The sequence below is a fragment of the Zalophus californianus genome, chromosome 17, assembly GCF_009762305.2.
Source record: "Zalophus californianus isolate mZalCal1 chromosome 17, mZalCal1.pri.v2, whole genome shotgun sequence".
Lineage (NCBI taxonomy): Eukaryota > Metazoa > Chordata > Mammalia > Carnivora > Otariidae > Zalophus > Zalophus californianus.
In genome coordinates this window covers 56,162,350-56,182,400 of record NC_045611.1, presented here as the reverse complement: position 1 = coordinate 56,182,400, position 20,051 = coordinate 56,162,350, and the positions used below count along the sequence as shown (strand labels likewise).

The window sequence follows — 20,051 nt, the reverse complement described above, 5'->3', positions numbered from 1 at the left end:
TTAAGTTACACAAAGGAGTTCCTTTGATCAATGACTTTCTTTCCCACCCCTCCCATTCTCTGACAATTAAATAGAAGTCACATTTTCCAAGGGTTGCTGCCCCGTAAACCCATACATCTCCGTTGTGTTAACGATAAGCCGTCTAGAAAGCCCAGGTATGTCCTGTGAAAAGCATTTCATAGATAAGGAGTCTAGTTGGGTTTCCTCTGATACCACGAGGAGGTCTGATTAGCGTGTTTACAAGCCAGGATAGGAAGAGTGGATTATAGACCAGCTGCTAACTCTTCCTTCCTAGCAGCCCACGATTCAGACCTTTCGGAAAGGAAGGCCCATAGGCAAACTATGGGAAGGGCCCAGATAGTCCATTGACAGATGAATGAATAAAGATGTATATGCACGATGGAATAGTACTCAGCCATCAAAAAATAGAAATCTTGCTATTTGCAACAACGTTGATGGAACTAGAGGGTATGATGCTAAGCGAAATAAGTTAATCAGAGAAAGACCATTATTATATGATCTCACTCACATGTGGAATTTAAGAAACAAGACAGATGAATACAGGAGAAGGGAGGGAGAAAAGACAAAATCAGAGAGGGAGACAAAGCATAAGACACACTTAACTACAGGAAACAAACTGAGGGTTCCTGGAAGGGCAGGACATGAGGTAACTGCGTGATGGGCATTAAGGAGTTAAATAAAATTAAATACATTAAATTTAAAAAGAGGAAGCCCAAATCACCCCACCAGACAAACGACTTAGACAAAAAATACAGTGCTGACCCACCACAAGAATCTAGAAGGCGTGGCAGAAAAGAGAGAGATGAGTGGTCTTGGGTCCAAGGTGCAGTGGGGACCGTGGCTTGTTCCACTAACCGTACTGAAATAAGAATTCCGTGTAGACTGTGGCTGGATCCTTAAGGACTCAACAGCTGGGTGGACTGAAGGTGGAAATGAGTGTATTTGAGAAGTGCAAGGCTTGTGCAGTTGTAGATGTCACATGGTACCCCCTTGGTGCACCTGGAACATCAGTCTGGGCTTCGAGGTACATTCTCATGCAAACACAGACTCCCCTTATTTTGCCACGATCTCACCTCAAGCATGGGGCATTCATCCTTCTGTATTCGTCCCTGGAGTCTTTTCTGGTGCTCCTTACCCCATAGAAAATATTAGCCCAGAACTGCGGGAAGTCAGTGCCTCTGAGGAAAACTCCTAGCCAATGGGGGAGGGGTTAAACTTGGCACATAAATGCCCCAAACTCCCATCTTTCCGGCAGGGGATTATATGAGGCATCATATATGCTCTACAGTAGGATTCAAAGGCATGAACTGCCCCACCATCGCTCACACCATGGATTCCAATCACTTATCCTTACATTGGCTCCCTTCCTGCCCCATCTTACTCTCCTTCCTACCTCCTTCCTGTTTTGGAGGATCATTTTCCAAATAAACATCTTGAACTCAAGTCCCTGTATCAGGCTCTGATTTGGGGAATCCAGATTAAGGCAGTATCATTCTGATAAAAAGGATGAGGAAGAGACGCAAGAAACAGAAGTGAGGGGCGCCTGGGTGGCTCAGTCGTTAAGCGTCTGCCTTCGGCTCAGGTCATGATCCCAGGGTCCTGGGATGGAGCCCCGCATCGGGCTCCCTGTTCAGCCAAGAGCCTGCTTCTCCCTCTCCCACTCCCCCTGCTTGTGTTCCCTCTTTAGCTGTGTCTCTCTGTCAAATAAATAAAATCTTAAAAAAAAAAAAAGCGAAAGATCTCCATCTCCCTTAAAAAAAAAATCAGTTATGGATAAAATCACCAGAGTACAAAAGACTCGGGGACAGAAAAATGTAAAGAAATGGGTTAGTGCAATTGCTTTTGCAACTCTCTTCTTTCTCCCCAGTTGTTCATACTGCCTGTGAATTCTTACACCATACTTAAAAATAATTCCTCTAAGGGAAAGATTCAGTGCATCAGGAGTCTATTGACGTATATATGGTGAAGACAAGAACTGTTTATATGGAAATGACAAAGTTCCCCCAGCAGCCCCCAGTCTGTCCCTGCATCCTTCTGCAAGTCAGTTCAAGAAAACCTATCTATGGTGATTCCTGTTCTGATTGAAGATAATGCAGTTCACAGGTGAGATCGCAAATCAGTAGTAGAACTTAGGAGTTCAAAATGCCAGGGGTAAAAGAAAATAATAATAATTAAAAAATAAAAATAAAAAAAGCCGGGGCTAGGGTGTTACACACCGTGGAGCCGGGAACCAAACGTGAGGTCTGGTGGCTCCCAGGCTGGCCTCCAGGGATCCCGTGGCCACGAAACAGACAGCAGTGTCCACAGAAGTGAAGGCAGAAAAGGTGTGTGTGCAGGTGTAACAGAATGTGTGGTGGGGGGATATTTCTGGGGCAGGAGGTGTAGACTATGTGGGTGAAATATTTGCCTTGGTCTTGACTCACCATCCAAGTATTTACTGCTGTTCTTCCCGCAACAGCTTTTATGCCCCTCCTCTATCCGGATGGAGTCCGCATCCTTTTAGATCAGGACTGGAGAATGTGCAGAGGGTGGGCTGCATCCACAGAGTTCTCCTCATCCCTCAGGAGGCAGCCGCTGCCGGGCACCGACATTTGGTGCACATCTCTTCATCCCAGATGAAATGAAGAGGACCCCTCCACACTTGCCCCTAGCTAGGTATTTCCAGAAGGAGTAAAGGAGACAGGAAGTAGAAGTGAAGAGACTGCAAGGAAGGGGAAAGATCAAGAGCTCTGCAGGAAGATGGAAAGAAAGAAAGATGAATCCGTCCCAGAGGCTCTTCTGGGGCGTGTTCAGTAAGGGCTCTGTGGTGCGGTCAGCAGGATCCAGCTTAGAGAACTCTGAATGGGATCTGGAGTCTGGGGTCCTCAGGGATTATCTTAAAGGGTTTTGGGGCCTTGGAGAGACCCTGAGGAAATCCCTGCGATGGGGTCAAGACTGAATTCGATAGACCCCTAGTGGGAACAGACTGTGTACTCAAAGCATCTTGGTAGTTGAAAACACCCTGGTTGAACAGAATCCACAGGAGCGCAGAAATAACTGGTGAGCCTGTCTATCAGTGGTTTTCAGATTCTTTTGCCTGGGTCTCCTAATAAACATATTTTCCAATATGACCCAGTACACAAATGCATGCATAACCACACACTTTGACAATTGTGCTTTGATGTTTCTAATCCACACTTTGCCTATGTTTCAAAAAGCCTTAATATAACTAACACTGACTTCATGATCCACTGATCTGTCATGGTGAGCTTTTTGAAAAAACACTGCTGGAATGGAGAAGGATGGTCTTTCTAGTAAGTGGTGCTGGGACAACGGAATACCCACACTAGGGGAAAAAGGTATTGGACCTCTACCTCACCCTACCCACAAAATTAATTCTAGTTGGTTGTATACCTTAAATATGAAAGGCAGGACATGAAAGCTTACAGAAGAGCTTCCTGACTTCAGAACTAGGGAACCATCTCTTAAACAGAAGGCAAAATATTAACCATAAAGGAAAAAGACTGAAACACTTTCTTATGTTAAAATTAAGCATTATGATAAGACTATTTAAGACATTCCCTATAGCATAATGGTAAGCACCTAAAGCTGACTCTCCATACATCCTTTAAAAATGAGATCAGCAGGGGCGCCTGGGTGCCTCAGTTGGTTGGGCGACTGCCTTCGGCTCGGGTCATGATCCTGGAGTCCCGGGATCGAGTCCCGCATCGGGCTCCCCGCTCAGCGGGGAGTCTGCTTCTCCCTCTGACCCTCTTCCCTCTCGCGCTCTCTATCTCTCATTCTCTCTCTCTCTCTCTCAAATAAATAAATAAAATCTTAAAAAATAAAAATAAAAATGAGATCAGCAGAACCAATAAAATCACCCCTTGCCACACTTCAGGGCATAACAAAAGAATCTTGACCCTATCTTTCCCCTTACACAAAAATCCAATACGAATGATTTACAAACCTAAAGTCAGAAGGCAGACAGTATGTTTTTAGAAGATAACATAAAGAACATTTTGATGATCTAGGAGTAAGCTAAGATTTACTGAAAAGGACATAACAAAGTTTTACAGTGAAGATACAAAAATTAGAATATATTGAAATTAAGGATTTCCGTCCTTAAAACAAAAACAGCCCTGAGAAAGCGGAAAGGCAATCCACAGGGTGGGAAAACACACAGGCAACAGCATATAAAGAATTTGCACATCAATACGAAAAAAGACAATTCGGCACAAGAATGAGCAAAAGCCGTGGCCAGAGAAAAAGAAGGCAAGAGTGGGTGACGTCACGGCATCGCGGCGGCGAAAGCAGTCCCTCCCTTTCATCCCCCTGTGACCACGAGTTAGACACCCACCCGGGAACCGAGGCGCCTCTGAGGTGCTGCAGGATCCACGCTGTCGCTGGGCCCAGGCCGGGAGAGCCTCGCTCACCTGCGCCTCAGGAGACGGACACCTGCGGAGCCAGCGAATCTTGGGGAACCCGGGAGCGTGCAGACCCGGGTAGAGTGTCGCCACCAGCGAGAATCTGCACAAGTGCGGCCTTCCCGGTGGGAGGCGCGCGGCAGGGGTGCGGGGGTGGCTGGAGCGCAGGACGCCGCGCGCGCGCGGGCGGGGGGGGGGGTGTCTCCGGAGCCGCTCCGGGCGCGCGGTGGGACTTCCCTGACCAGACTTCAGGGGCATTGGAGGGAGTGTTCTCAGGGAGCCCCCGGGCCCGGGCGCCAACCCCAAACCTCCCAGCTCCGCGCGCGGCGAAGCGCGCCGAGGCCGGTCCCACGGACCCGGAGCGCGCTCGGAGAACCGGCCTCGCGCCGGCTCCGGAGGGGGACCGCAGCTCGAGCCACGGCGCCGCCTTTAGGAACACGAGGGAACGCCTTCCAGGAGCCCGCCTGCTGAGTTGAAAGGACCCCATAAAGCTTAGGAATTCTGCCCCAGGAGAGAGCAAGAAGAGTGGGGCAGGTGCATCCATACAGAGACAGAAGACCCCAAACGGTAACAGTGCCATCGAACAGAAGATGAAAAAGGTGTGTGCGAATTCAAATGTGAAAGCACCAACGCAAACTACAAGGAACATGAAAAATCAAGGAAATATGCCAACATAAAGAAAAAATGATAATTCTCCAGTATCTGAGCTCCAGGGCGCAGAATTCTGTGATCCCCTTGATAAAGAATTCAAGACAGCAGTATATAAATGAATCAAATCAACCCCTGAAATTGTACACCTTAAATTCACACAATGTTAATGTGTAAGTTCTTTCTCAATAAAGAACACTTGCCCAAGACCAGCCACCGTAGGTATTTAAGAGGATTTCAGGAATTAAATGGGAATTGTATACAATGGGTGCCAAGCTTTTCTGAATTGGGAAGGTGTGTGTAATTTGACTAAAACCATTCAGAACCACTCCCATGGAACCCAACCTGGAAAAGCCTACAGTAATCTAAAAATATCTCTTTCGGTACCACTTACAGAGGTGTCCTGAGTATCATAAACCTTTCTTTTTGTATATACATGAAAGATTTGCCTGTGATCTTGTGGTATAAACTCCATGTCATGGCGCACATCAAAGACCTATTATAGCCACTCCCTTGATCTCTATCCAAACTGATCCTCATTGCTCAGCAGTTGTGGGTGGTTGGAAGCATCTTTGGATCTTGTACTAGGATAATAATTTTACCCAGTGGTACTATATGCAGAAGAGTTCCTTTTCCTAGCTAAATTCAGTATTTTCCTTCTAGGTGATATTAATCAAGTATGTTTCTTTTTCTCTTTTGTAAATGACTATACGCTGCTTTTACACTTAGTCAAGTAACTTTATTTTCCTTATCCAATGAAAGAGGATCTCATGATTGTGTTTCTGTAGTTTGAGAACTAGCCACATCCAGAACAGATTTTCTGGATACTTCCCTACCAAATCTTGACTGAAGATATGTTTATTGGTGAGTTACACTGTTGAAACGTTTTATTTTATTTTTTTAATATTTTATTTATTTATTTATTTGAGAGAGAGAATAAGATAGAGAGAGCATGAGAGGGGGGAGGGTCAGAGGGAGAAGCAGACTTCCTACTCAGCAGGGAGCCTGATGCGGGACTCGATCCCGGGACTCCAGGATCATGACCTGAGCCGAAGGCAGTCGCCTAACCAAATGAGCCACCCAGGCGCCCTGTTGAAACATTTTAAACCTTGCTGCTGTCGAGTGGAAAAGCTTTTCCTCTATCCTTTTAGGTCCTATGAGTAGGGTCCGGCAAAAGAGACAAAAGACAGATTAACAGGAGAAAAAAAGATTAGACTGGAGCTAACAAAAGTAGTTACCTTGCTAAATGGTAAGTTAGAGGCTTATACACCTAACTTAGGGGATGCCTGGGTGGCTTAGTCGGTTAAGCATCTGCCTTCAGCTCAGGTCATGATCCCAGGGTCCTGGGATGGAGTCCCACATCGGGCTCTTCCTGCTGCTCCCCCTGCTTGTGTGCTCTCTCTCTCTGACAAATAAATAAAATTAAAAACAAAACAAAACACCTAACTTAGTAGGGGAAGGGAGTAGGGAGAAAAGGCTTTTATGGAAAGAACAAATTGGTTTCTTCAAAAAAGGCAAATAGGTTTTTAAGAGAACAAACAGAAGATCAGAAACTTTGTGATCGTGTTTGTCTATGCAGGTTTGAATGGTCTTTTGATCTTCAGGGAATTATAGTCATAAGTTTACTTTCCTTCTTTGGGAGCAGCTCTTCCCTGCCTTATATTGTAGAATATTCTGCTTTGAGTCAGTTAAGGGAAGTGCCAAGAAGGCTTCTTTCTGCCATCTATTGAGTCTCAGATGGCTTCCCTTTAAAATAATCTTCTATCCTGGGGTTCTGAGTTGGTTTCCACACAACCAAGCACAACTCTCCACAACAGCGTAAGCCACTTCACTCCATCTTGTGTGGCTGGCTTTTTGAGAGTCAGTGAAAGAGTTACTGCATTTAAATCCCCTTTTGGTGGCTCGTACCCTGTGTTTCAACATGTTGGGGATTTGATTTTTCAACATGTTGGGCATGTTGTAATCTGGTCTGTCAGTCCTTCACCACCGGCCTCTCCGCTGCATGCCCGTTCCTGCACCCAGGTCTCTCCTTTCTCGGCCTGCATGCTCTGCACGCTCTGCTTTCCCAGTGAACCGAGCTCCTTGAAGAACAGGATCAAGTCACACTCATCTGTCTTTTCCCGTCCCCATGTGCTAGGCTGGGTGCATGCATGATGCTTGTTACATGCTTTGGCTGTGTGAATTAACAGACATCAGAGCTCCCCTTCTTCTGGTTGGGGCCCAGCTCGGCTTGGGGGTCCCCTGCACTCGAGTGCCGAGGCATGGGCAGATGGTGGACAGTCAAGGAGCCAAAGAAGACTGGGAGGGAAGAGGGTTGTGAACATGGTCCGTGTTATACAGCCCCTACTTCTCGGGGGCCTTGATGATCAAATGGATTCAAGCATTTAAACATCTTAGAAATATATTGAAGGGGTCCAGGACAGCCCCCCTACAACTACATAGAAGAATCTAAATTGGAGGGTCTTTCCAGAATAAAGGTTATTAGTAAAGATAAATTTTATCTGGGGTGCGTGGGTGGGTCAGTTGTTAAGCGTCTGCCTTCGGCTCACGTCAGGATCCCAGGGTCCTGGGATCGAGCCCCGCATCAGGCTCCCTGCTCTGCGGGAAGCCTGCTTCTCCCTCTCCCACTCCCCCTGCTTGTGTTCCCTCTCTCGCTGTGTCTCTCTCTGTCAAGTAAATAAATAAAATCTTAAAAAAGATAAGTTTTATCTGAGTGACCCATCTGGATGGCAAGGCAAACATCTAGTTACCAAACATCTGCTCTTCTGCAGTTCTTTTTTGGGGAGGGGGTGCGGAGAGAAAAAGCATGCCCAAGCAGGGGTAGGGGCAAAGAGAGAATCTTAAGCAGACTCCCCACTCAGTGCGGAGCCCAATGGAGGGCTCGATCTCATGACCCTGAGATCATGACCTGAGCCGATATCAAGAATCAGATGCTTAACCGACTGAGACACCCAGGCGCCCCAAAACACCTGCTCTTCTTATTGCCCCGTGAACTATACCCCTTCCCTCTGAAATCCCAGACTCCTACTCCCTCCTCCTTCATTCAGGATGATACAGACGCCTCATCTTGCCTGTTTTTGGAATTTCCATGTGTGTGTGGATGCCTATGCTGTTAAATCCGATGTTGTCCTGTTAATCTGTCTCATGTCAATTTGCTTCTTAGTCCATCTAGAAGGACTCTTGAAAGGGACAGGAATTTTTGCTTTCCAACACTATGACCCAGAAATTCCACTTCTGGTTACATATCCTAAAGAATGGAAAGCAAGGTCTGGAAAAGATATTTGTACACTTGTGTTTATAGTAGTATTATTGTCAATACCTAAAACATGGAAGTTCCTCAAGTGTCCATTGACCAATGAATGGATAAGCAAAATGTGGCATGCACATACAAAGGAATATTACACAGCATTGAAAAGGAAGGAAATTCTGACACACGGTAAAACATGCATGAGCCTTGAGGACATTCTACTAAGGGAAATAAGCCAGACACAAAGGACAATTATTGTATGATTCCACTTCTATGAAATAGCTAGAGGTCAACCTCATAGAGACAGAAACTTGAATAAGCTGAACGGTGACTGCCAGGGCCTGGGGGAGGGGGGCATGTGAATTATTGCTTAATGGGGACAGAGTTTCAGTTTTGCAAGATGAAGAGTTCTGGAGACAGATGGTGGTGACGGTTGTACAGAATATGAATGTACTCAACAAGACTGAACCGTACATTTAAAAATAGTTCAGATGGCAAATTTTCCAAACCACAGTTGGAAAAAAAAAGGTCTTTAAAACTCTGTGGAACCATGGGACATCGCTGTCGGACTGCATTGTTGCGGAAGCGCTCTGCCCCACCCGTCCCCACCCCACCTACCCAGCAGTAAGAGTTGTCTTTTGTGCCTGTGGGCTCCCAACTTCGGTGTGAGGGCTAGATCAGCTCCAGCCCAGCTCCGCTGAACTCCGCTCTGCTGACCGACCCCGCGCTCCAGGGTCTGCTCCCACCACCCGGGTAAGCTTTGGGTGACCCCTCTTCTGTAGGGGACTGGGCGCACAGTGCAGATACTCCTAAAGAGACCTGCAGCCCAGCTGTGGGGTTGCTTGGCTAGGCTCCGGGTGGAGGGTGGAAGAACCCGTTTTCCATATGGAAAGAAGGAGCTGGGGGCTGTGTGTGTAAGGGATGGGGGTGGGGGAGACTGGATAGGTGTCCGGAGGCTCTAAGACTTGCTTTCTTTGACTTGTGTTCCAACAGTATTAAAGATTAAACCCTATAGGGGTTTGTGATTTTAGCCTCACATTTGGTCATTCGTTTGGTACACACAGAAATGTGGTGAGGCTGCCTGCATTATTACCATTGGCAGCACTTTATTTCATTTGTTTATTTATTTTTAGATTTTATTTGTTTGTTTGAGAGAGAGAGCACAAGCTGGTGGAGAGGCAGAGGGAGAGGGAGAAGCAGACTCCCCGCTGAGGCTGAGCAGGGAGCCCGATGCGGGACTCGATCCCAGGACCCTGAGATCATGACCTGAGCCGAAGGCAGACGCTTCACTGACTGAGCCACCCAGGCACCCTATGAGCAGCATTAAAAAAAAAAAAATGGTGGTAAAATACACATAAAATTTGCCACCTTAAGCCATTTTTTAAATGTACATTGGGCAACCAATCTCCAGGACTCTTTTCATCTTGCAAAATTAAACTCTGTACCCATTAAACAGCGCCTACCCCCGCTCCCTCTAACCTGGGGCAATCACAATTCTACTTTCGTTTGGATACATATACCCAAGTGGAAATGCTGGATCATACGGTAGTTCCGTTTTTAATTGTTTGAAGAGCCACACCTTACCCACTGCAGCTGGACCCTCTCACGTTCCCAGTAACGGTGCACGCGGGTTCATCTGCAGCATTAGGGAAGGAAGAAGGAGATGGCCACGTGGTGCCAAGATTCTTCTAATCTGGTTCTTGGCTCTCGAGTTCTTGCTCTTCACCAGCACGCTAAACTTGTACTTTGGATTATCATCGACAGAAGCCCTTGATGATACTGGGCATTGACTGGCTCAGCCTTGCCCTGCAGAGCAGAGCAGTGAGGAGACCTTCCGTTGCCCCAGAGGAGCAAGCAGCAGGCCTGTCTCTTCTGCCTTGGAGAGGTCAGTCCTGCCTCCCTCCAGGCAACTGGGAGGTCCCTCAGGTTTCCTGCTCTGCCTGAGCCAGGCTAGTCTCTCCCTCCCTGCAAATTCCGTCTCATTCTGCCCCAGCTCAAAATTCCAATTCCGTGTTGCTCTGCAGGCGAAGGAGGCAAAGCAGACAGGTTGCAGGATCCTTGGTGTAGAAATGTGTGGAGTGTGAGCCTCTCTGATCACCAAGCCCTGCCAAGCGTCGCTTCACACGTAACGAGGGAGGGAGGAAGGACAATCATGATGATTTTTCCCTGTTTTACGGAGGGGAGGGCTAAGAGTGGCGGGTAGCTCGTGCGAGATCAGACGGCTGATGTGAGAACCTGGATGGTCTGGCTTCGGAGGTCAGGGCTCTTGTGCCCTCAGCTCATGGGGATGAGCTTTACCGTCCTGCAAGCTTTTGCTTGCTTCTTTTCAAGTAACCCTCCCGGTAACTTTGAAACATATTAAAAGTCTTCTTATATTTGAGGAAACAGGAAACGGAGGCGCAGAGATGGGTGACTGGCCCAGGATGTCCTGTTACCACTTCTCTGCGGGATTGATCTTCTGCCCGACGACTCCCAGGGCCATGGCGGATGGACGTTCTAGACGGCGTTCTCTTTTCTCCGCAGATCTTGGCCTCCACCTCCAGTGCTCAACTCCACCGAGGATGCTGTGTCAGCATGTTTGCTGGTTTGGCCAGAAGCTGGTGCGCAGGCGGCCCCTGGGGCCGAGGGAGGGGGCTGAGAGTCGCTTGGCCCGGTGCCTGAGCACTCTCGATCTGGTGGCCTTGGGCGTGGGCAGCACCCTGGGAGCGGGTGTGTACATCCTGGCGGGCGAAGTGGCCAGGGACAAAGCTGGGCCGGCCATCACCGTCTGCTTCCTGGTGGCTGCCCTGTCTTCTGTGCTGTCCGGGCTCTGTTATGCGGAGTTTGGGGCCCGCGTGCCGGGCTCTGGCTCTGCGTATCTCTACAGCTATGTCACGGTGGGACAATTGTGTGCTTTCGTCACTGGCTGGAACCTCATACTCTCCTATGTAATCGGTGAGGTGGCGGGGGAAAGTGGGGGGAGCAAGGGACTCAAGGTCGGGAAAAGAGGCTTCACTCCGTCGTGAGCACTTTGTTATCCGCCTTGTCGGGGGGCGGTGGGTCATAGCGCAGGAAAACCCCAAAACTTCATTCTACTCAACTCTGTCCAGCTTTCGTAGAATGATAGGACCGGGAGCCAGGAAGGAATGGGGACCGTAGGATGGGGGGAGGCGGAGCTCCGGTGGGAGGGAGGGAGACAAGTTTGGGAAGGCTCATCCTCCCCACTCCCAGCTTCCCTGTTTTCTTGCCTGGCATAACCTCGATCTCTTTCTAACCATATTAAATAGTTGACCTATTTTATGAATCATCTGTGTCTGCTCTCCCCACCCCATGAAAGGAAACTCTTAGAGATTAGGTATTTTGTCTGGTTTCTTCCTGCCGCCCCCTCAAAGATATCCCATGGCGCATAGTAGGAGTTCAGTTTACGTTTGTCAGTGAACATACCTCGTCCTACGCCCGCAGGTGCCGCCAGCGTGGCCAGGGCCTGGAGCTCCGCCTTCGACGACTTGATTGGGAACCAGGTCTCTCGGCTCCTGAAGGGAGGTTTCTCACTGCACGTCCCCCACGTGCTGGCCACACACCTGGACTTCTTCGCGCTGGGCCTGGTGTTGCTCCTCACTGGTGAGGCCAGCATCGTCTAGGATGGGAAGAGCGGGGTGTGGAGGGGGAGCCGTGCAAAGAATGGTGGACAGCCCTGGAAGGGAGGGTCCGCGCTGAGAAACGGGAAGGCAAGTCTTAGACCACCCCTTCTGTCCCTGGGCGTCACTGACGTTTTGGGCTGGATCAGTGTCTTTGGTGTGGAGGGATGTCCTGTGCATTACGGGTGTGTGTGTACGTGTGTGTGTGTTTTAATCATTGTTGGATGTTGAGTAGTGTCCCTGGCCTCTACTCACTAGATGCCGATGGCACCCACCCCCCAAAGTATGACAGTCAGAATGTCTCGAGACATTGCCAGATGGCCCTTGGGTAACAAAGTCACCCCCAGCTGAGAATCATTCACTTAGACACGTTTCTTCCTTTGTACTGAGACCAAAGGTTTTTTCAATTGAGGTGAAATTCACATAACATCCAATTAGCCACTTCATTTTATTGTTCCCAGCTTTACTGAGATTTAATTGACATACAGTGCAAGTTCAAGGTGTACAACATGATGCTTTGGTGCACGTGTATATCACAGGCTGATTACCACAATAAGAAATTAACCATCTTAGAGGGCATGTCGTTCCAAACCCCAAAAGGACCAGTAACCCCAAGAAGGAACCCTTGTACCTACTAAGCAGGCACTGCCCATCCCCTGTCCCCCCAGCCCCTGGCGACCACCGGTCTGCTGTCTGTAGGGGTTTAGTGATTTTGCATATTTCATATTCCATCTTTCCCACAGGACTCCTGGTCCTGGGAGCTAGCGAGTCGGCCCTGGTTACCAAGGTGTTCACGGGCGTGAACCTTTTGGTTCTTAGCTTCGTCATCCTCTCTGGCTTCATGAAGGGAGATCTGCACCATTGGCAGCTCACTGAACAGGACTACAAACTGGCCATGTCTGCATCCAATGACTCTTCTAGGTTAGGCGGGCACTCTTGGTCACAGTAGAGAGTGTGGGGAGTACAACTGGGAATGCGGTGGGGAATAAAGAGGAATATGGTGGGCTGGTGGATCCAGATGCTGAGCGAGGGGAACGGAGCCCAGGACTTAGGGTATTGACTGAACCGTCAGTAGAGATGGCTGAACACTCACCCCCGTGTCCTTCCTTGTTCCTTCTCACCACAGCTTGGGCCCTCTGGGTTCTGGAGGGTTTATGCCTTTTGGCTTTGAGGGGATACTCCATGGAGCAGCGATGTGTTTCTACGCATTCATTGGTTTTGATTGCATTGCCACTACAGGTAACGAGGTCATTCTGCCCCATCAGGGGTTTGGGCACAGCTGGGCTGCCCTTGGGCAGAGGGTTGGTAGGAGGGGTAGTCTGCTTCTGAAGGTGGAAGAGGAAAGAGGATTTTGTGCCTTCATCCCAGGGTTTTCCTGACCCAGTATATCCACCCATCCCGCAGGGGAAGAAGCCCATAATCCTCAGCGTTCCATCCCCTTAAGCATCATAATCTCACTCTTCATCTGCTTTTTGGCGTATCTTGGTGTCTCGGCTGCACTTACCCTCATGATGCCCTACTACCAGGTCCATCCCAGGAGCCCCTTGCCACAGGCATTTCTCCATGTGGGATGGGCCCCTGCCAGATACACCGTGGCTACTGGAACCCTCTGTGCTCTTTCATCCAGGTCGGTGTCTGCCTTCTCCGTGTCTGGGAGATTCTCAGGTATCCCAGCCCTTGGGCTTGAGAGATGAGAGGGAGAGACACCTGACCCCACGCCGGCTGGGGTCTGTCGTGCTCCTCCACGAGCTCACGTACTTTCCCGTTTTCTCCTCCAGCCTCCTGGGTACCATGTTCCCCATGCCTCGAGTGATCTACGCAATGGCAGATGATGGGCTCCTTTTCCGGGGACTCGCCTGGATTCATCCCCGCACACACACCCCTATCATGGCCACCATAGTGTCTGGAACTTTTGCAGGTAAGGAAACAAAACCCATTCCTTCAATCAGTTTCCTTACCTTGGATATTTCCAGGGGTTCCTCATCCCCCTTCCCCACCTCGTTTGTGCCTCATTCTAGCATTCATGGCATGCCTCTTCGAGCTCAGTGATCTTGTGGACCTCATGTCAATTGGGACCCTGCTTGCTTACTCCCTGGTGGTCTTTTCCGTTCTTGTTCTCAGGTGAGACTCCACTGAATCTTGACTGGGGCTTCTTGGACTCATGGGGATTGATGAGGAGCTAATCCTCCTCTGCTCCACGCTGCCTCCTAAGTGTCCTATGGCATTCAGAGCGGGAAAAGGTGGATCGGGCTACCTGATGTTGGATGAGTAGGGGCTGGTGTTCATATTGCCTAAATACCTCTCATTCAGGTACCAGCCAGACGAGAATTTAAGCAAGAACGAGAAAACAGAGGTGGAAATAAGTGAGATAAAGTCTGCACCTCAAGCAGGTTCTTCACAATCTGTACCTGAAGCAGGAACCACACAGGATCTGCTGAGTCTGCATAACCGGGTCAACACCACCCCGACTCTGAAATCTAGCTGCATTGTCTGTACATGTACCTTACTGCTTGGTGAGCAGTGGGGTTTCGGTCTGTGGCTCGATGGGGTGGGAGTGTGTGTCTTTGGCAGCTGAGGAGGAGGCTCAGAGAGATGGTGACCCTTCTTGACGAGGGCAGTTTTGGGGTGGGGTGTGAACCAAGGTCTTGACATATTTGGCTTCTAGAGTTGGACCTGTTCTCCTGCAACTTGACCCTTGTAGCTCTCCTGCTGACGATCCTGTGCCTGATACTGGTCCAGTGGCCCAGCCATCTGCTGTCTGCAGACCCGGTGTATACCACAGGGGCCGTGTTGCTCCTGATGCTCATTATTGGGCTCACTTTCATCATCTGGAGACAGCCCCAGAACCCCACTCCCCTTCACTTCAAGGTAGGTGACCTTATGTCCCCCAGACTCTCCACCTTGAGTGAATGAACTCTGTATGCTTTGAAGTCTACCACTCTTGGCTGGGAAGACAATGGGTCAGTTGCTAAAACAATGAACTATTTCCTGATCTGACCCGCACTCAGTATTTGGTTACCTCCATTTGCCAACTCCCACTCCTTCGGGAACACTCAGTGGGCTATGAGCAGGCACTGAAGGCGCAGAGTAGGAGTGGAGTCTTCCTTCCCACCCAGGTGGGGTGGGGATCTCCCTTGCAGACATCCGTGCTGTGTCCAGCAATTAACTGACTTTGCCCACAGGTCCCCGCTTTGCCTGTGCTCCCACTGCTGAGCATCTTTGTGAATGTTTACTTGATGATGCAGATGACCGCTGGGACCTGGGCCCGATTTGGCATCTGGATGGTGATTGGTAAGTGGCTTTCTGGGGAAAAGAGGCTTCTCAAGGGCTGCAACTCAACCCTCTTCCTACTACCTTTCCGCAAAACTGTCTCAGAGGCCATAGTTGAAGTCCTGTTGGGTACTTCTAAGTGCAGGGAGTACCTACTTTTCCATCACTTTGTTTCATTTCTCTACTAGGATTTGCCATATACTTTGGATATGGGATCCGACACAGTTTGGAGAAGGACAGTGATCAACAGCCACCAGTCTCCAGCTCCCAAACTCTTGACAAAAGCATCCCGAGTGCTGAATTAGCTTAACCACAGGAAATAGATGCTCTGTGGAATCACTCCATACACTGGAGGTATCTTCTGGTTTAAGGGAGACTTTGAGCCTCTATGGAATGTGAAGGTGGGATGCATTTAGAGCACTGTGTTTATTGCCATTGGACAAAAATGCCTTTAATCTTGTTTAATTTTTAAGTAAACTTTTAAAAGCATAATATACATAAAATTGCATACTTCATAAATATGCAGCAAGATGCATTTTCACAAGGTACCAGCAATGTAACCAGCAACCAGAGGAAGGAATAAAATATTACCTGCACATAATAGGTGCCTTCTTGTGCCTATTTCCAGCAAAAACACAGATTGCCACATGGGAAGAAAATGCAGGTTTCACCTCTATGTTGTGTCAAGAATTGTACTTTATTTTTTATTTTTTAAATTTAATTAAAAAATAATCTCTATCCCCAATGCGGGGCTCAAACTCACCTCCCCACTGCCCCGAGATCAAGACTCATGTGATCTACCGACTGAGGCAGCCGGGTGCCCCTGAAGAATTGTACTTTAAATATTAGGACCCAAACAGATTGGAAGTAAAAGGAAGGGAAGACACATCTTGCAGGTGGTCACGGGAAGCTGGCATAGCTATGTTAATATTAGACAAAGGAGACTCTAAGAAAGAGCGTAATATCAGATGAAGTGGATCATTTCAAAATGTCCAAGAGAACTGGTCATTTTTATTTTCCCGCCAGCTTTATTGAGATATGATTGATTTATAACCTTGTGTAAGTGATCATCTTTCTTTATGTTTCCGTGGTACTCTTAGAAGAAGGCCTGTTGTGTACTTCTAAGTGGGGGGGCGTACCTACTTTTCCATCAGTTTGTCTCATTTCTCTACTAGGATTTGCCATATACTTTCGATATGGGATCCGACATAGCTTGGAAAAGGACAGTGATCAACAGCCACCAGTCTCCAGCTCCCACACTCTTGACAAAAACATCCCGAGTGCTGAATTAGCTTAACCACAGGAAATAGATTCTCTGTGGAATCCCTCCATACACTGGAGGTATCTTCTGGTTCAAGGGAGACTTTGAGCCTCTATGGAATGTGAAGGTGGGATGGCTTACACCAGGGAGTAAGCAACCCTACACAGTAGGGATGATGAGGAAAAGTTGTGAGTTGAAGAAAACAGCATTGCCAGAGTGGGGGCGGTGTGGGAAGTAATGGTGGTTGATCAGTGGGTGCCATTGGGTGGAACTGAAAGACAAGACAGCAGAACACAACGCTTGAAACTGAGATTCTAGATGCTGAAGGTGTCGGTAATAGCCAAGGACAGGATTGTCTGTGGGGTGAACAACTCCAGGAGAGTGACGACTGCAGGGGTGGAGGTCAAGAAACTGAGTACCAAAGTTATTCGGTGAATTTAAAAACATAGATGGAGGAGGATTAACAGCGTTAGAAATATTGCCGTTTTGCCAGTCCTAGCGAAACGACAGGGCTAGGCGGTGTTAGTTAATGGAGACAAATTGAGGTGAAAGTCTGATGGAAAAAGGTTGATTATCATTGTTACCACTAACGTGGGACAACCAGATACACGGGCATCCCAGCGGGCTGCAACAGGCAACAGAGTGCTACCCATGAAGGGTTGGTGACAAAATGAATCAGAACATAATCAAGCCTCTAGCAACCATCAGCTAATAGAGGACCTAAGGAATAGGGTCATATGGCTACTGAAAACGCAATCAGCCAAAACCAGAACGTGGACAATTCTCCAGGAAAAAAGAAATGATAGGACTCAAACCGGAGAGTTGATTGTTTCAGAATGAGTATTTATGAGACAGGAGAGCCAGATGCTGACATTTGGAGGATCCGTCTACCTTGTCTTTTGCCAGGCAGGAGTCATATTCTATCACCCAATTTTGTAGGGTCTGATAAAGGTATTGGGGCTGTTTTTAAAATGTGTGTCAGATTTTGGGTGTGCTTTATAAGACCTCAGCCATGGGGGTGGCAGGGGAGAGGGTGGGAAAGCACTGTCGATCTGATTTAGAACAAGTTCACTGTTTGATAAAGACTAAGAGATGGTTGTGCAAATTTGAATTAGACGATATTAAAGAGCTGAGTATTGTAAATTTCTAAGACATGTAACAGTGGTTGCTGGAGGTCAACAGCATCTTGTGTTGAGAGTAGCGGTGACAAGCTTCTTAGACATGAATACCGTGCTTACGCCCAGGGTTCTTGAAAGGGCTCTTGTGGTTCTGTGCAGTTCTGCAGGCGACAGCCAGGGTGCGGTGGGTGGAGGACTTCATAGGTGCCGTGGAAAGGAACGTGGAGGGCAGCTGGCTGACAAATGCAGCCGTAAGGAGCGGACATTGATGATGGCAGTTTCCCTTTTGCAAGTGTTAACTGCTCACGATGGTGCTGGGAATGCAGTGCTGAACATGAGAGCCACGATCATCACTTCAAGGTACGTTTCCTTCACGTAGGGGATTTGACCGATGGTGCAATGCTCAGAGATATATGCAGCTCTCCCTTCATGGCATCCTATTGGCCCTGCCCGTGCCTCGGCATCCCCACCAGAACGAGGGGACAGAGAGTGTCTACAACCTAGGGCTGCCTCAGGATTTAGTCAGTCCACACAAAGCCCCCCACATGGCGTCTGGCACATGGTGCCCTCACTGTGGTCACTGAGCACAATGACTAAGGATGTGATCTTGAGGCAGACTGGCTGGGGTTGAGCCTAGAGTCACTGCGCAGTATTGGTGTGACCTTGGGCAAGTTAATTAACCTTAACTGCATCTCTGTGTCCTCATGGCAAATCGGAAGAATGATACCTACGTCATAGTGTTACTGTAATCGTTATTGAATGTGAGTTTTAAAGACATGGCTGCAGGGATGAGTAATGTGGATTCTGGTGCCAGTGTGGTGCAGAGCAACCGAAGGGTCTTACACGGGAGCTGTGGGTAATGCCCTTGACCTGTAGGTTAAAAACATGCTCAGGATCACTGTGGGGAGAACTAGTGATGAGATGTGTGCTGAGCATGTGGCTGTGATTCATCTCTATCAAAGTTTAACACTGTATCTGCATTTTTGTTTTCTACAAACATTCTCTGAAACCTTTTCTTGGGACACTGGCATCTATCTCGCATTTACTCAAAAGCCACATTCTCAGTGAAGCCTCCCCTGTATGTCCTGAAAAGATCCCAAATTGCAGACTCCCTCGATCTCCCTCCCCATCTACAGCAATGTCTCTTGTTTACCAGCAAGGCTAGAAGCATGAGGCCCTCCTCCGCTCATGCTTTTGGTCTCCCACTGAGGTCCTGCCTGCAGACCTTTTGGTCCAAGCCCAGACTTGTCAAAGTGTGTGTGTGTTTAGATTGTAGTTGACAATGTGACATTAGTTTCAGGTGTACAATGTATTGATTCGACAAGTCTATCAAAGTATTTTTCTTGGGGCTCCTGGGTGGCTCAGTCGTTAAGTGTCTGCCTTCGGCTCAGGTCATAGTCCCAGGGTCCTGGGATTGAGCCCCGCATTGGGCTCCCGGCTCGGCGGGAAGCCTGCTTCTCCCTCCTCCACTCCCCCTGCTTGTGTTCCTGCTCTCGCTATTTCTGTCAAATAAATAAAATCTTAAAAAAAAAACACGTAAATTTTTGACTAAAAAATTGTTTAAAAAGCTTTTTAGGGACACCTGGGTGGCTCAGTCAGTTAGGCGTCTGCCTTCAGCTCAGGTCATGATCCCGGAGTCCCGGGATCTTCTCCCTCCGCCCTTCACCCAACTCGATCACGCACACATATGCTTTCTCTCAAATAAATAAATAAATCTTAAAAAAAAAAAAGCTTTTAGCCAAATAAAACATACTTTTTTTTTAATAGCTTAAAAATAAGTGAGGATACACAAATGAAAAGCAAGTACAGAACAGCATTTCTTACGAGTGACATGATGGACATTTTACTCTGGGTAATTCTTTCTGGTTGGGGGCTCTTCTGTGCCTTGTCCTGTGTTTAGTAGCGTCTCTGGTCTCTAGCCTGTAGATACCAGCAGCATCCCTGCTCCCTTTAAACATAGACTGGGTGACTTGGAAACAACCATTCATTTCTCTGAGTTCTGGAGGCCAGTAAGTTCAAGAGCATGCCACTGGCAGATTCGATGTCTGATGAGGTCTTGCTTCTTGGTTCATAGAGGTTACAGCTGTGTCCTCACATGATGGAAGGAGCAAGAGAATTCTTGGATGTTTTGTATAAGGTGCTAATCCCATTCAGGCGGATTCCACTTTCATGACCTGATCACTTCCCAAAGGCCCTACCTTCTAGAAAGTGGTCGCTTTTCTGTTCAGAGTGTTGTTACTATTCTCATCTTCGATCTCCTGTTGACTTCGTAGGTGTTCAGAATGGTTTGATCCCTATTCAGCTGAATTCCTGAGACCAGACGAAATCCAGGTCTCCTACTCCTCTGCCATCTTGCTCCGCCCCCCCTAAAACATACTTCTTGAGCCGATATACCACTCAGGCTGTGAGTTCCCAAGCCTCTCATCTACAATCCAGTTCTGCTCTTCTGACGTAGAAGTTGTA

General features: G+C 48.2%; 1 protein-coding gene across 1 annotated transcript; it reads left to right on the top strand.

The window, feature by feature from the left end:
• The first annotated feature begins 8,958 nt into the window (after positions 1-8,958).
• Positions 8,959-15,519, top strand: LOC113936299 (cationic amino acid transporter 3-like). The gene is made up of 12 exons (XM_027619355.1): positions 8,959-9,075; positions 10,846-11,256; positions 11,764-11,922; positions 12,683-12,860; positions 13,066-13,178; positions 13,344-13,566; positions 13,718-13,857; positions 13,958-14,060; positions 14,250-14,452; positions 14,641-14,807; positions 15,122-15,230; positions 15,398-15,519. Exons 2-12 carry the CDS (start codon positions 10,884-10,886, stop codon positions 15,517-15,519), a joined length of 1,890 nt encoding a protein of 629 aa, XP_027475156.1. The 5' UTR covers positions 8,959-9,075; positions 10,846-10,883.
• Positions 15,520-20,051: the final 4,532 nt, after the last annotated feature.